The 16,091-nt window shown below is 41.7% G+C and overlaps 1 protein-coding gene across 2 annotated transcripts; it reads right to left on the bottom strand.

Moving 5' to 3' along the window:
* Positions 1–842: 842 nt before the first annotated feature.
* Positions 843–15,350, bottom strand: LOC139576185 (cytoplasmic dynein 1 light intermediate chain 2-like). 2 transcript variants are annotated; one of them, XM_071401942.1, is made up of 13 exons: positions 15,151–15,350; positions 14,305–14,378; positions 14,010–14,126; positions 13,603–13,833; positions 10,127–10,293; positions 7,971–8,064; positions 7,704–7,839; positions 6,570–6,681; positions 6,404–6,463; positions 5,736–5,780; positions 5,475–5,592; positions 4,729–4,857; positions 843–4,092 (listed from the first exon to the last, which is right to left on the bottom strand). In XM_071401942.1, exons 1-13 carry the CDS (start codon positions 15,243–15,245, stop codon positions 4,076–4,078), a joined length of 1,395 nt encoding a protein of 464 aa, XP_071258043.1. In that variant the 5' UTR covers positions 15,246–15,350; the 3' UTR covers positions 843–4,075. The 2 variants fall into 2 exon arrangements, with proteins under 2 accessions (XP_071258043.1, XP_071258042.1); XM_071401941.1 differs by having other exon boundaries at positions 3,439–4,097; positions 15,151–15,331.
* Positions 15,351–16,091: the final 741 nt, after the last annotated feature.

Here is a 16,091-nt window from a genome sequence, read left to right as displayed (position 1 = left end):
GGGTTTTCCCGATGTGTGTATCATCGTTCGTTGATAGATACTGCGTAGGTTTTCCCCTGCCATGCAGGGCGCGGAGAGTGGTGGACTATGATCGTGACGTGTACACAGGTGTACACTGATGACGCTTTGGCAGGTAGGCCCATCATCTCTATGGCTAGGTCTACGGTATAGTGTTTGCAATAGTACACCGATTACTGTAACATATTACAGTATTATGTTAATCGACTATGCAGTAGACAATAGATACCACTAGGCCACATATCGCCAAATAGGCCAATCAACATACATGAAACAGAACAAGCAAAACAAATATTCACCCGAGACTTTTCAAAAAGGCATAATTCATAAAATAACTATAGACTACATTACTTACTCTGACCATCAGCGTAAGTAATGTCTACTAAAAGTGATGACAGACATTTAAACATAAAAAATAAAGACTGATCACTATCATCTGTTCAGCTCCAAAGTTTACTTTGGGTGGGTTCAGATGTAGGGCAAGGACAAATAAATCGCACTTACGTGTCCTACTGTCCTTGTGTCTGGAAAAACACTGCACTGCCATCTCATGGTCAAGGTCAATCACTTGTTCACAAGGGACAAGTAAGTAGGGGGATATTCTTATTTCACTTCCACTTATAGTCCATTCACTTGCTACTCAGTGACAACTGGTAGGTTGAGGGGTTTGATAAAATGACTACCCAATATGTACCCAATGGTGTCACTTCTAGAATCCACACTAAATAGCAGTAAATTAAACAGTGAAGCAGAGCAATATTCAATGTGGATTTTACTTGCCATCTACACACAGTATCATGATTTGAGACAAAGGGATACAAAAGTAGTCTGGATTCTTTGTTTTATTGAAGCCAGGGCTGACAGACACTTTTCCTTATCTTTGTGGGCACAAAAGCGAGATACCACATGGCTGCATCATGTTAAAGCCATACAATCACACTCATTTGAATATGTCCAGGGCACACAGTACTCCATGTGGTTTAAAGGTGTTTATATCCTGAATAAGATGGACTGTAAGCAAAAGCTTTTAAATCTCCTATATGTGTATATTTTCAAGGGCTGAAGGCATAGCACTAAGATGTATAGAGCAGTCGCTTTTAACTTAATCTTGAAAAATATGTTACAAGATCTGTTTTTCATTCAATCTTGGGGATATCCAATCATCAAAAACATACATTTGGAAATCAAGCAGAGTGAGTACTTTTCCTTGATGTACTAGCCAAACATACAGATTTCTGTTTGGCTAATGCTGATGTTTAGTAACTATGTGGAGACAAACATCAGAGGAGTGAACGAGTTCATGAATTTCTAGGCTGTTACCACCCTAAAAGATATCTCTCCTATATAATTTAAGCAAAGTAATGCTTGCAAACAGAAACCATTGTTGTGCAGAAAAAAATAGAACAGAATAATACTGAGACGCTCTGCAATGGGCAGGTGTGACAGAAATACACCTGAAAAACTAAAGAGCATTGACATGAATTTTAGATTTGGATTTCTTAAAAACCTCCAAAAAGGTTGAAGTTTAAAAGTCTGGAGCAGATTTGACTGCCAGGGCCATGTTCGTTATACTGCTAATCCCCAAAATATTAACGCAATATTAAGTGTGTCATACTTGTAATTCATCAATACACGTTCTAAGCAGGCAGGAAGAAGTGTATGCATTCTATAGTTTAAACAATAACATCTGGGGGTTCATTACAGCTCTCTAAATGAAAGTGCTTATTTCAACATAAGGAAATACTCCTGGGTGTCCCAATATTGTGCTTGAATTTCAGCAACTGAACTTAGATGCAAATTTCTGCCCAATGAAGATAAAATATAAGCGCTTCATTTTGATACAATCAAAATCCAGCCCGTTCTCATCTTATTCTTACTACAGATTGGTTCATGTAAAATAAAGTAGACTGCACACATCTTGGTCTTGTGATTTTTCCCCCTTAGAGCAAAAACAAACAAACAAACGTGTTAGCCTGGCAACTCAGGTAGGGGTTAAGTACACGGACCACCTTAGAATGTACTTTGGAATGATGGGTGTTCCACGCAGGGCCAGGGGAGATCAAATGAGACTATTTACACAAACAGAACACACCAATTGCGGCATCTTTGGTTCCAGGTTCCAATTCTATGTAGTTTCCGTTGTTGTTTTAAAAGCCAAGTAGCTGCTCTTACAGTTTAATAAATCCATGTTACAATTGCTGATCTGCAAATTAACCATAGCTAGACTGTATATAGATTTGAGGGTGATCATTTAGTTATTTCATTGTGATTAATCAAATAATCTTACGATTTTTACAAATAATTTGATATGGTACAGTATTAGATTGGATGTAATTGTTCAAAAGTTTACAAAAAACATTGGCAGAACTAGGACAATTTAAAAACCTACTAAGGACACAAGCAAAGGCTGATAATATTGACTAAGATCTACACTGAGTGAAGGCAGGGTGCACAGATGGACAAATTGTGAACTGTGTGTACACTGAAGGCAAAAAGCCAACATTGTAAATGGGCACTGAAGATCACACAAAAGATCTGTGGACAATGCAATTTCCTACTGGGCCACGATTTCTACACCAACATCATGTAGAAATTGTGAATGTTTAACCTGACCTGCCATATAGCTTGTATAAAAACATTTGAAACTGAAAAAGAACAGAGCTAAATTTCCTTTTTAAGGATAACCCATTACATTAAAACCGTAGTAATTGATTTCTAAATGCTTTGGCCGCACAAGTGAGTGGTTTAAACCACACAAGTGTTCATCTGGGGGACACAAACTCTAAACTTGTGGTTACTTCTAAAAATCTGCATCTAGATACCTTTACAGTTTATAAAATGAAAGGCATTCTCATTATTGCTCAAGTGAACAATGTCATCTAGGCCACAGAAGTAAGCTACATTTCTTTTGAAACCTTATGCAAAGACCATACTTGTTATACAAAAAAAAAATTTACTTGAATGACCGAACTGAAAAACATTTTACCGTTGGTGCTACAGTGCATTTCCTGTAAGTAGATAAGCAGCTCTACTATGACACAGTTACTGAGCCAGGCACTTGGGAGTTATAGTAGGAAAGATGCTGCCCCCAAAACACCTCTAGGCAAAAGAGCATTCCTTGCAAACTCTACACTTGCCAATCCCAACAGTGCTCATTTTATCCCAGACATTTCTTCATAATTTTGTAAAATAATTGCATTTTGTACAAAATAAAACCAAAGCTTGAATTGCAATTTCGCTGATATTTACAGAATCCTTAAAGATGACTAGTTGGACCTGCCATTTTGTGGGCAGATGCCACTGTTTGCTTTCAGCTATGTGTATTTGTCACATTAGTGTCATGACGTCAGTGGAGTTTAACATGTTATGAGATATAGCTATCTAAACCCTTTTCTAAATCACAAACAGTGCAGAAAAAAAGAAAATAAAGATTTTTTTTATATATAAATACATCAGTATCATATCTAACCTTTTTTACATACTACATACACTTGCAAGTATTTCTTTTTTTTAATGAATATATTTAGGGTTTAATTGTTCTTATCACAACTGCTTTCCTTCCATAAGATTATCTGAACAAGAGGCCACACCACTTTTCCACCATTTAAGCTTGTGAGAGATGTTGTATCCCCTAGCTAACGGAGGGCTTGCAGACCAGGGGATTTGGCTGCCTCCCAAGGAGTGTGCACGCATTACTTAACCTGACATCCCTTGCAAAAAAAACATTACAATTGAAGTAATAAGGATAGATACAGCCAAGTCTTCAACTTCCTCCTTCTCCAAACCTCCACCTTTTGTTCTTTCTCCATATTACCAAAATAACCAATATATCTGATAGCATCTCAAACTCATTTGGCAAAACTACTGTCTGCTGACTGATATACACATTGGGAATTTGGTCTTATTTCGTTTTTTTTTTTTATGCTTGTGTTGGTTTTCCAGTATTTGCAGTGGACAATGCTGTTGTTGCGTTCACACTTCGTTCTCTGTTGGTGTGTTGTTAGCTGTAACCATGGAGTCCGGTTTGCGAGTCATTCTATCCAACTCTGCCTGGACGTCAGTCAAAACCGGCTTCTGCCCTTGGAAAATAAAAGAGAGAACAGAAAGTAATCTCCTGTAGCTTCTGTGCCTGTACTAGAAATTGACTGTTATGGCCAGGCCAGCAAGCGGATGGAAACTGACGAGATGTGGTCCCATGCTAAATGACTTCAGTTGCATCACGTGACAGGTGCACGCACACATGCAAAACCAATCCTGAGACATTAAAAAACATTCCATGCATATTCTTTCAGTTTTATGTCATTAGCTGCACAAGGCCATTAGGACACAAGGCCATGCAAGTATGCTGAGATAATGGGTTAATACAACTTCATACTGAATGGACGAAAAAAAACGAGAGAGATAAGCAGTGAGCCGTGGTATATGCTTGGTGTCATTTGGGGTGGTTGTGGGATATTTTGCAGCCAGAGAATGACACATTGGTAACAGCTGTGGTGTCCCATGCATACAGGCCTTTCACTAGTTCCTCCAGTGGCAGAGGAGTTTAGGGGAACTCTTCCACTCCTCTAGGACCTGCCAAGAACTCCCTCTCTTTCAGGCTCTAGGGGTAAACCTCCAGACAACAGCATGGTCCAAAGGCAACAACAAGAGGCAGTTAAACCAGAGAGAAGCCAGTGACACCCTGGAGGGCCAGGCCAGAGGAGGCCATACCTGTTTTCTTGACAGATCCTGGAGATCCTGCTCCTGCAGCTCCGGTGCCTGGACTCCCAGGGGACCCAGTCTTTTTACTCAAAAGGCTGTTAAAGAAGTTGGCCAGCACTCCCTCGTTTGCTGCTGCTCCTGAGACACAAACACATGAGACGAGCATCCCTTAGGATCAGAACCATGATATTTAAATGAGAGATCTCTTCCATACAATTCAGGAACGTAACAGTTATTACTGTATGATCATGATATTCATAATTTCGTCCTAAAAAAACATTAGTGCACATACAGGATCATAGTTGGAACACCATTTACATAATTCAATGCACATGCATTCCTAGAAGATTAACTGTCCGTTTTTGTATAGTGTATTCAAATCCTTTCCTCTCCACATGGCTTTGCCAACAGCAACCAACAACAGGGTGGGGGTTGCAGGTCTCAAATAAATTTGGTTTAATTTAAGCGGATCTATTCACGCTGGCATGCACGGCTCCCCCACTGAGCTTAATGGAGAAAATGTCAATATTTCTCCCCAAACAAGGCCAGCGGAGGGAGGTGTGCAGGAATCTATTGTTAATGAAATTATTTCAATAGCTACCTCAGGGGGGCAGTGGTTAGACAGCAGTCACACACTTCCAACACCCAAAAGAAGTGTTGCCCAAATGACTGCCAGTTCTCATACAACAGTTTCAATGATGCTCTGTAAAAATACAAATAAAGGGTGGGCAGTAAGTTCCAGTGGTCCAACTTACCCTTCATGTTGGGGTCAGGTTTCTTGACTGCGGTCATTGGCGAGACGCTGGCCACATTGGTACAGCCTGTACGGCCAGTGGGTCGAGGAGAGCCAGAAGCAGTCCGTCCAGGAGATTCCTGAGACACAGACAGAAGACAAAGAGCGGAGTAGTGAGGCAAAATGAATCATGGCTCCTATTGATGAGATGATTGTCATCCAACACACATGTCAAGAAAATGTGGCAATGAAGAAAAAAAGTGGTTGATGTTATCACACTTACTGTTGCTCCTCTTGTTGGTGTGGCCGGCTGCTTGGCCAGCAAAGACTTAAGAACAGACAAAAAATAAAAATGGTGTGAGACAAAATATTTTATTTTCACATTTTTCCTGAAATAATTTGTCCCATAAAAATTCTGCATTTGTAGCTTATATTTTCCAACCCCCATAACATTCCCAGAAACACTTCCTTACATCACAGATTATGTGCATAGTAGAAACAAACATTGTATGGATGGATACAGGTACCTTGACCTTACAGGGACTGACTGAAGCCCACTACAAAGAGGAAGCGCTCTTCGCCCTGAGGCAACCACGTGATCTCTCAGAAACAACACCCTTTCAACCAATTACGCTAAAGCCCTGGGAGTTCTAAGGCTTCTGATTGGCCCATGAGGAAGTGCAGAATAGGAACCCCAGGCTTTGAAGGAGAACTCCTGATTGGCCCGTGAGGAAGTGCAGAATAGGAACCCCAGGCTTTGAAGCCTGGGAAAGGCTAATAAAACAAAACTGGCTCCACTATCCACAATCCTAGCTTTGAACAAAACCAATTATTTTTTTCTCAACTCACTACCATCTAGTGTGCATCTTTAGAAGAGGAGATAACATGGAATTGCAAACATGAAAGGCATTCCATAACTGTGTGATCTAGAATGCAAACAAACACACATACCTGTTGCTTCATAAGGAAAACCTGCTCGTCCTCTGCGTTTACCTCCTTATCATGAACCAGCTGGAGAGAGAAGACGTGAATGTCAAACCAAGGGAGATGCATAAGGAACATTTGTAAAATTCCAAAAGTCCAAGACATGTCATCTGTAGAAGCCTCATGATCCTACCTTCCGTACTGGAGGCTTCATGATGAAGTCTTCAAAGGGGTCTTCAGGTCTCACCGTTGTGAAATTTTCATGCAAAATTGCAATCTTCTTCTCATTGTCCCATCCAGATGGACTAGGAAAAGAAAATAGTTTTGTTTGGTACTCGAGCAATGACCAATAGTTTGTTACAATAACTTTCAAAGACAATACAGTACATATTCATATACCTTCAAAACTGTCTACCAGTTAAAAGCCTAGCTTTTAATGGCGTTGGGCCAGTAACTGAAAGTTAGCTGGTTCGAATTCCTGAGCCAACTAGGTGAAAAATCTGTCGATGTGCTTTTGAGCAAAGCACTTAACCCTAATTGCTACTGTAACTCGCTCTGGATAAGCATGTCTGCTAAATCAGTGGTTCCCAAACTGTGGAGGGGTGCGAGGGGTTGGCAGGGGGGGACACAATGGCCCGTCCCCTCCAAATTAAAAAAAAACATTTATAAATGTTTAAACTCAGTCCAGCTTTAAGCTTACTCTTGAAAGTTGTAATAGTAGAATGCACAAGGTTACATTTCAATTGGGTAGTGCATCATCAGTTCCTCTTGTCATGTTAGTTATTGCATATCTTAGAGAGCTATTTATAACTTGTCAGAAATGTCCAGATCAACTAGCCCATGTCAGCCAACATTCTTTTTAGTTTTTTTAAGCCCAAAGATGGTTGGAATTTTTTTGTCACTCAAATATCACGAATACACATTACATTGGCAAAATGTAAAGAATTGCAAGAAAATTTGCTTTAAAACGGCAAAATGTTCTTTGCACCACATAACATAAGCTTTGAACCTACAACATTTTCTACACCAACAAGAGGGGTGTGGAAAGTTTGTGTCATAAACAGTGCTTGTGACCATATAAATAGACATTGGGTGCTCGCTGGGGGGGTGCGAGGTGTTCCCCAAAGCTGGAAGCCCCCCCCGCCCCCCCGAGTGAAAACGTTTGGGAACCCCTATGCTAAATGACTAAAATTAAAACATTTAGATCTCCTTTTTATTTTTGAGGAAATGAAAGGGCAAATCACAAGATGGAAATTTATGATTTCATATAGTCTCTGTTACCTCAATATGTGGGCACTTAACAAAGCATAACTAAGCATTCACTTACATTAAAATAGCATCCTTCTCCACCACTAAGGCAGGCGTGGTGAACTGGAAGTCGTATATTTTGTGCACTATGTATTTATAGAGGAGGTCCAGGTTCTTCTCCTCTTTGACGGATGTGTACATCAAGGCAGCTCCATCTGTCAGGTGGGGTTAAGGAACATGCAGAGACATGATAGGGCACAAAATTAAATAGAACACATAAAATTGTATCTCCATGGTGGGGCCTGTCATTCTAAGGTAGAGTGTTGTGTTTGAGTAGAAAGGATACACTGTAAGCAGAATCGTCGGATGTGGGACTGGATGAAGTCGAAGTGCTCCTCTCTGAAGTCGTGCTCCTTCTCTAAAACACTGACTGCATCACACTGTGGAGAGAGAGACATTGTTTTAACACTGTACATTGCCATAATATGACATGAAATGTCTCTATTCCTTTTAAACTTTTGTGAGTGTAATGTTTACTGTTAATTTTTTATTCCACTTTTGTTTATCTATTTCACTTGCTTTGGCAAATGTAAACATATGTTTCCCATGCCAATAAGTACCTTTGAATTGAACTGAAAGAGAGATAGCGAGAAAGAGCGAAGTACACAGCAACAACTGGAGCAAGAAAACCATACCCTCCTGCGGAACATAAAAATGACTTTGCTCACTTCGCCATGCCTCCCTTTCAGTCTCAGCCACGACCCTCCCTCACTTCCGCTCTCCTACCCTCCACTCACGTGCAAGTTCCCCTCCTCCCTCAAGGAAGGAGCAGTAAAAGCCTGCAGGCAGGCACCACCCTGTCTCTCACACACAGATAAACTTCCCCACAGTGACCACAAGATGGTAACCTTGACAACAACAAGGCTGACTGGCTGAGCATGACTCAGGGAATGCCAGGCTAGCTACTTCCTGAAATAAATAAAAATGGCAGTAGCAAAGACAGCAGGCCTGGTTAAATATGCAGGAGCCCATCATTAAATATGCATACCCAAGTGCAATCATCATTGGGACTTATAGGGATATTTTGCGATTTTAGCAATGATGTTCTTTATCTACTTCCCCAGAGTCAGATGAACTTGTGGATACCATTTTTATGTCTCTCTGTGTCCAGTATGAAGGAAGTTTGAGGTAGTTTTGTGAGCCAATGCTAACTAGCGTTAGCACAATGACTGAAAGTCTATGGTATCTGCTAGCATGCTTAATAATTTTACCTGTGTATCTGTCAGCGTGTAAACTGGCATTCATATTCCTTATAGCTCTGTAAACTGCAGCAGTTAGTGAGAACTATACATTACACTCAATCTGTCAATCAAAATCAATGACATAATGGATTTAGAAAATACAGCAAATGGCCTCCCGAATGGCACAGCGGTCGAAGGCACTGCATCGTAGTATTGCAGCGTCACTAATGCCTGGGGTTTGATCCCAAGCTGTGTCACAACCGGCCATGACCGGGAGCCCCATAGGGCGGTGCATAATTGGCCCAGCGTCGTTCGGGTTAGAAGAAGGTTTGGCCGGGAGGGGCTTTACTTGGCTCATCGCGCTCTAGCAACTCCTTGTGGCGGGCCAGGCGCCAGCAGGCTGACTTCGGTCATCACTTGAACAGTGTTTCCTCCGACACATTGGTGCGGCTGGCTTCTGGGTTAAGCGAGCGGGTGTTAAGAAGCGCAGTTTGGCGGGTCATGTTAAGGAGCACGAATGTCTCGACCTTCGCCTCTCCTGAGCCCGTTAAGGAGTTACAGCGATGAGACAAGATCGTAATATTATAAAATTGGGGAGAAAAATGGGGTAAAATTACACAAACTAAAAATGTAATCAAAAGAAAATACAGCAAATAGTCTTAAAATATGGAACACCAAATGACAGCTGTCTCTTCGAAGACATAGCACACTTCAAATCCACAAATTCCCTATGTATAGTGCCTGAAGAGGGGACACTTCACTAATGCTCTGAGTATATTCAACAAACTGTACTAAAGACCAAGATGAATTCCCCAGGAGTGAAATAACCATTTTCTCCCTAAAGGTAGAAGAGAAACAAAAAAACAGTGAGCAGTGAAAATAACACATTCACCCATCCTTGTCATAACTAGCATGTGAAGTGCTGATGACTGACAACAGTGTGTTCTTTTAAAGCAGCCATTTGCCAGAAGCTCATGGACATGGAATAATGTGGTGCTTTCATGGACTGAAGATGCTGCCTCACGGGCAACACTAAAAACCAGCAACTCAAGACGGGGGATGATCAGGCACCAACCATGAAATGGACTGCCAGAGTGGAGAGTCAACAGTGTACTAGTTAGTTGTGGGCCCGTGTGGAATCTGAGGCTCAGTGTTATTTAAAATCTTTTAGTACAAAAATTGTCTATTCATTTCAATACTGGTGCCTAAAAATGGAAGGCTACTTCTTTCAGGTACCTATATTCAACCAGCCTCAACTTACCTTTGTGCAAACTATTAGCACTGGAATGCCCAAGTTGTGTGTGAGTACGTTTTCCCCGAGCGGTAGCACTACGCTCTCGTCTTCCCCCCCTGCAGGGGGAGCCCGTCTCTGGGGAGAGGCTGGGTTGGCTCCCTCCGGCTCTGTGTACTCCTGGAAGGCCTTCACCACTGTGGGGCAGACAGGGGACGACCGCATTGGTTAGACCAGTCTCAATGAATCTTCTTCATTTGGAGGATCAATAATCTTTACAAGATTTAAACACAGGTTGTATAGAGAGCATATATTTTCTTCTGACTGAAATAAAGCATGCAGGACAGAATCACAAATGGGTACTCCATAACTAGGGCCCTGAGTTTTTAAAGACCAAGTGAAAAGAAATGGAGAAAAAAAATGTTGTCCCCATTCTTAATAGATGATGTTGAGTTTCTGCTTGCCTGTCCTGTAGTCCATGTAGGGAAGGACTGGGGTCTTACCCTTGGCTATCAAGGCACTCAGCCCCCCACACTCCCTGTTCTCCAGGACCAGCCATTCTCACAGCTATAGAACGCGCTGCACCAGGTCTGTAGAGATGTGAGCTTATCTGACAGCAGCTCCTCTACTGCCTGCTCCACTACCAGACTGGAGAATAACTCCCACTGTGTTTTACACACAAATAACTAACCGTCTGCTGTAATCAAGCAGACAACAACCCATCCATCATTTATATATTCATGCCACTATGTGCTGTCGACTCCACCTCAACAGAATATCAAAATTATCATTAGCTTCTTCTAGACTTGCTACAGGACGCAACCCTAGAGACTGTAGTTTGTAGATATGTAAACAAGTGCAAAAGCTTTTAGTACGACTTGCCAATATATTTACACTCCAAGAGCTTTATTAACATGATTACTAAGATAATGATGGATGCATATAATGCTACAGCAAAACACAAAGGCTAGGTCTATTTTCACAAGGTCTATTTTTGTCTATTTTGGTATAAAGCAGAAGCATAACTCCCAATGGGGCACTGCTGCAGGCAGCTGTGTTGGCAGTCTGTCCCCTGTATGCATCCCAGCACAGCAGCACTGAGTAGTGGTCTGGGAAGGCAGTTCCCCTTCCTCAGGAACCTGAGGAATGTGGTTACGGCTGACCCTGAGAGCCAGTGTTGCTACAGGACTGTCCTCCACCAGGAACAAAACAGAACAACCCTTAGGGTGCTGGGCTGTCTGGCCTCGGCCCTGTGATGTAAACTCCAGCTGATTGGGAGCAGGGATGGGATCAGACTGCCTGTTCAGGCTCTGATCTGTGCCAGCTAAAGCTGCAGGGGGCCAGCAGAGCTTGGACACAACAGTCTCAACAAACAAAGACAAACCAAAAGATACAAACGTGCAATTTCCCTAGTGTAACACTATGGCATTTAGACTATTGGACAAACAATTGTCTCCAAAGAAATCAAATAACTGGTTGTACAAAAAAAATGCCTCCCTCACATGGTTTTCCTTGAAGAAAATTCTTAGGTAGGCACTTCTCAGCCATTGAGCCATGCTTTTTGTCCTTAGATATTTTGGTAGACTGTCTTAGTGGGAGTGACATACATAGTTTTGGCCTACATTTCTTACATAACCCGGCTGAGCGGCAAAACGTCTTTACTGAGGTAAAAACAGTAAAGTGCCTGTCAGAAAGGTGCAAGTGGTCACAATTCTAGCCTTCATCTGTACAGTTATAAATCAGACACCACTTTAAATCAGAAGGACAGACAGAGACAAGAGCGTGACTCATCCATCGTTCGACTTTGCCCACTTAACCGTTCTAGTACAAACATAGGTGGGGCCAAATAGCTTTAAAGTGTAAGCATTAGCCTTGATAAAATGTTATGAACAATGTGAAGCATAATTTCCTTTTTCCTGCACGACCCTTCAGCTTTGTGGCCTGTAATGCAGAAACGTAAGACAGATATTACTGAATTCTGATAATGACAGTTGTGAATAGAAAAACTGTTGATCTGTGTTATTTTAGTGCATGATACAGCAAGGAATGGTTCTGCTACAGAGCACCATCAAGCTGCTCCAGTTTCAACTGAGCCGGAACATCCTGCCCACTCGATATCCCTTCCATGCTTAGACTCACTCTGGTATCAGAAGAAACCATGATGCAACACTGCTGTAAGAGCGCCTGGACCTGGACACCGGCCACCCCTCCTCCCTTCGGATATGTCGGACTAGCCCGGCATGTGCAGTGATGACATCATTACTGACATCCTGAAAGATGAGCACTGTCTGGGTGATATGCTACTCTGCTAGATTAGAAAGCTGGAACTGCTTGTGGGTGGGCGTGTATTCAACAAGAGTTTGGCAGGGAGCATATGCCAGCCTTGCTACCTGTGTTGGATATCAGCAAACACCATTCGCCAAAATTAGGCCTACACTACCGAACAAAGTAAAATGTATTTACTAGTACAACACAATCCACAATGAAAGAAAGGCTTGACTACTATGCAAATGCTTTCCTCCCTATATTGAGAAAGACAAACCAAGTCCTCATCTAACAAAATTATATAATTTAGCCTACAGTATAGATTCAGCAAATCAGATTATTGGTCCAGTAGAAGCATTCAGGTTATGCAAAATACTTACAATATTTGCCGTAATGTGCTACCTTACCTCAAAGGTTTTTTTGCCTTCAGAAACATCATCCTTCTGCCACTTCCCCTTCCACACATTTCAGTTTGTCAACAGTTAGGCCTAGTGGTTCTCCAATCATAAAACTGACACTTAAATCCAGAGTAGTCATAGGCCTACAATGGATTGATGACAAAAACAATGGTGAACCTATCCACTAGGTCTACTATATGTGCACATTAAGCATGGCATTGGTTTAGTTTTGATTGCAAAATCAAACCAATCTCTAAAGCATCTCCAAGTAGAGTAACATTCAAAGACAGCCTGCTCAAGAAAACCTTAGATAACCCCAGGCTCTTGTAAGCGCCTGCAACTTCAGAGCACAAAAGAGCACTTCATGATCATTTCTAAAATTATCAGGAGGGCGCACTCAGTATAAGACAGTGATCAACAGAGCAGGCTTTGGTCATCATGACTGAACACAGCTGATAATCATGGGCCTTTCTGATGACCTACAAACTACCATGACCATGTGTCATTTTATACTTCAGTGTCTGTGCTTTCTACTGCTGTTGCCTTTAGTTTAAATGAAAAACCAGCCAGCATCCAACTGTAGCCTAAATCTGTTGTGTAAGCATCCATCTTGTTGGCTCTGTCTGGGATGTTCACTATGCTGCAGACACTTGCCAAACAAAACCATGTCATTAGCTCCACAAGCAACAAGCATCTCAAAACATAAAAGGCAGCAATTATCATCACCTCTACTGTCTGACTGCCAAACAAACACAGCTCAATGTTAGGACTGGCCTTGGACAATCAACCCCACAGACACTGTTGCAGCAGCCAAGGTGAAGTAGATGATTCAGCACTACTTACTCCTCTGCTCCATCTCTCTCATCTCCTCCGGCGGGATCTTGAGCTTGTCCACATGATCACGCAGCACGCTGGCCCACTTCTGGAGCGACTCCATGATGGTCCAGGGTCTTGACATGTCTGCCACAAACACTGCCAAGCTGTCGTTCAGCGACTCTGCTGTCACTGCAAACTTTAGCAGGCCTTTGTGATACAAATCCCCATCCAGGATCCACACGTTACAGCGTGTAAGGTCTGCAAAAATTCAGAGATGTACAGTCACGCAAAAAAGAACATGTTTTTTAAATTTTTTTATTTAACCTTTATTTAACCAGGTAAGCCAGTTGAGAACAAGTTCTCATGTACAACTGCAAACATGTAGCCTAACCCATGTACACTTGTATTTTTTGCCACTAAAACAGGGAACTTACCATCTATGTCCTCATCGTGGACATTCAGATACAGATACTCCAGGCCTCTTCCTTTCTTATTGTGCTCTGCTCCTTGGAGTTTTGCCATAATCGTTGTCTTTCCTGACCCATCCTCACCTGAAACATTTCCGCACAAATGGAAATGTTATTATCATGTACATTTTTTATGATTTGGTTTATTTGACTGAAAACATGTATTATTTGTATAACGTTATATGCAACCTCTCCTGAAAATATGCCACTTCTTCCTTTCGGTGTGATTAAAAGTTACTGAATGCCATGGATTTACACTTACCAAACACCAATATGTTCTTTCCGGATGGCAACTTAGAACTTGAACGTGTTGAAACCTCACTGAGAATTGAAGTCCTGAAAGGAATAACAATGCAATTAGTTTGCTTGCTAGTTATCACATTAAATTAAAGTAGCCTAGGCCTAACACAGTCTACTGGTAGGTGTCTGTCTGCCCACCAAGACCGTTAGCTAGCTATCACTTGTTATGATAATTAGCCTACCTTGTCAAATGAGCGTTTGAGTGTCAGAATCAACATGCCAGGTGTCAAGTCACCCAGGTAACGTGAGTCAGCTGTCACTGAGCATAGTTAGCTAGCTATATCGTTTCTTAATTTTGTATATTTTATCAAATAAGTTTGACTGGCTTGGCAATATTAAAACATAGCTAGTTATGTAGGTGTAGCCGTAACTATCAAGGACCAACAACTATTCTGTGGCTACGGGTCAAGTTGGAAAGTAAGCTAGTTAACGTTAGCTACTGTACATTATTTGGTCCTGCACAATCAGACGAAAATAACTTGGCTAATGAGTTAGTTACTATAACGCGCCTGTTAGTAGTATTGATGTGGTGTGAATATTGGTTAGCCTGCCTAGTTATCTATAAGTTTGGCTCGTTTGTTATTGTAACTGGTTAGTTATGTAGCTACACTAACTAGCTAAGGCGAAGTTGCTGTAGCCTAGCTTACGTTTGCTATTGTAACTACGAGTTAGCAAGTTAACTGTTTTGAAGGCATCCGGGACCGTTGATGAGGGCACCCGGCAGTGACAAAGCACATTAAACAAGTTAGTAAAAAGCTTTTCCGTTACAGAAAATAGCACATTGTAAATCACGAGTACATGAACTTGCCATAGGTTTTGTCCTTCCTCGTCTTCGTTGCTATTTTCCATAGTGTCGCCTGCCCCGGCTGCGCCCAGGAGCTTCTTCTCCAGAACGGGAGCCATCTTCTTTCTACAGCCACAAAGAGAGAGGCGCGATTTGGGCGCCCTAGAACCTTGTTAAAACTGTGTGCACGCGATTTTACACCGCAACAAATCCCGGAGCGCGGCTCATCTTTGATGGTGCAAAATCTATAGCTTAACAACACAGAGAAGTAGGATACCTACCACATTTTGCTATCAATCAAGCACCAGATACAGACAATGGGTCAAAGCTGATGATAACTTATGGTGATAATACCTCACTCCTTTTTCTGTGGCCCAATCAAAATATCTAAAGTGGGCTTGTGTACAATATTTTGCGCATACTAAACCGAGTGCATCTACTTAACTGTCGGTTTCAGACAGCCTCCTCCCAAAAACTACATCTGATTATATCATCATGATTTAATCAATTATTTACTGTAATCATGAAAGGGGGAAAAAATAAGACAAAGTAAAACAACAAGTTGCCATGAAAGTGTTGCGTAGGCTAATTGTGATCAGGCATAATAACAGAGAGCTCAGTACGCGTTGGCTTGCATGATGTCATCCTGCAAGACTTCTTTTTTAAATATTGGCATTGTACACTTAACTGGTCCAGGATCAGTTGTGTAGCTAGGCCATAATGCATTTGGGTAAGTTTGGGGTGGAAAGAGCTGACTGCGCATCAGTTGCAAGACCTTAAGAACATTAACTGGAGCAGCAGAACAGACCACAGAGCAGTAGACAGTCGACCGTATACCAGACAAGTAAAGTGATGCCACCTAGTGGAATCATAAGAAGGCAACATCTAGATTTAGATGTAGAGAGTGTATTAGTCACATGCACGTGGTTGCAGATGTAAATGCAAGGTACTGTGGAAATCTTAAA

This window comes from Salvelinus alpinus, chromosome 5 (genome assembly GCF_045679555.1).
Source record: "Salvelinus alpinus chromosome 5, SLU_Salpinus.1, whole genome shotgun sequence".
Lineage (NCBI taxonomy): Eukaryota > Metazoa > Chordata > Actinopteri > Salmoniformes > Salmonidae > Salvelinus > Salvelinus alpinus.
The sequence above is the reverse complement of the archived record's forward strand: the minus strand, read 5'-3'. Positions and strand labels throughout refer to the sequence as shown.

What these genes read in the sequence shown, in the direction of transcription:
- LOC139576185 (XM_071401941.1), bottom strand. Translation starts at nt 15,245, where the DNA reads ATGGCTCCCGTTCTGGAGAAGAAGCTCCTGGGCGCAGCCGGGGCAGGC. An exon ending in CCACGATGAGGACATAGATG is followed by an intron (nt 13,834 to 14,009) that starts GTAAGTTCCCTG and finishes GAATTTTTGCAG; the next exon opens with ACCTTACACGCTGTAACGTG. An exon ending in TTTTCCTTATGAAGCAACAG is followed by an intron (nt 5,781 to 6,403) that starts GTATGTGTGTTT and finishes TCTGTTCTTAAG; the next exon opens with TCTTTGCTGGCCAAGCAGCC.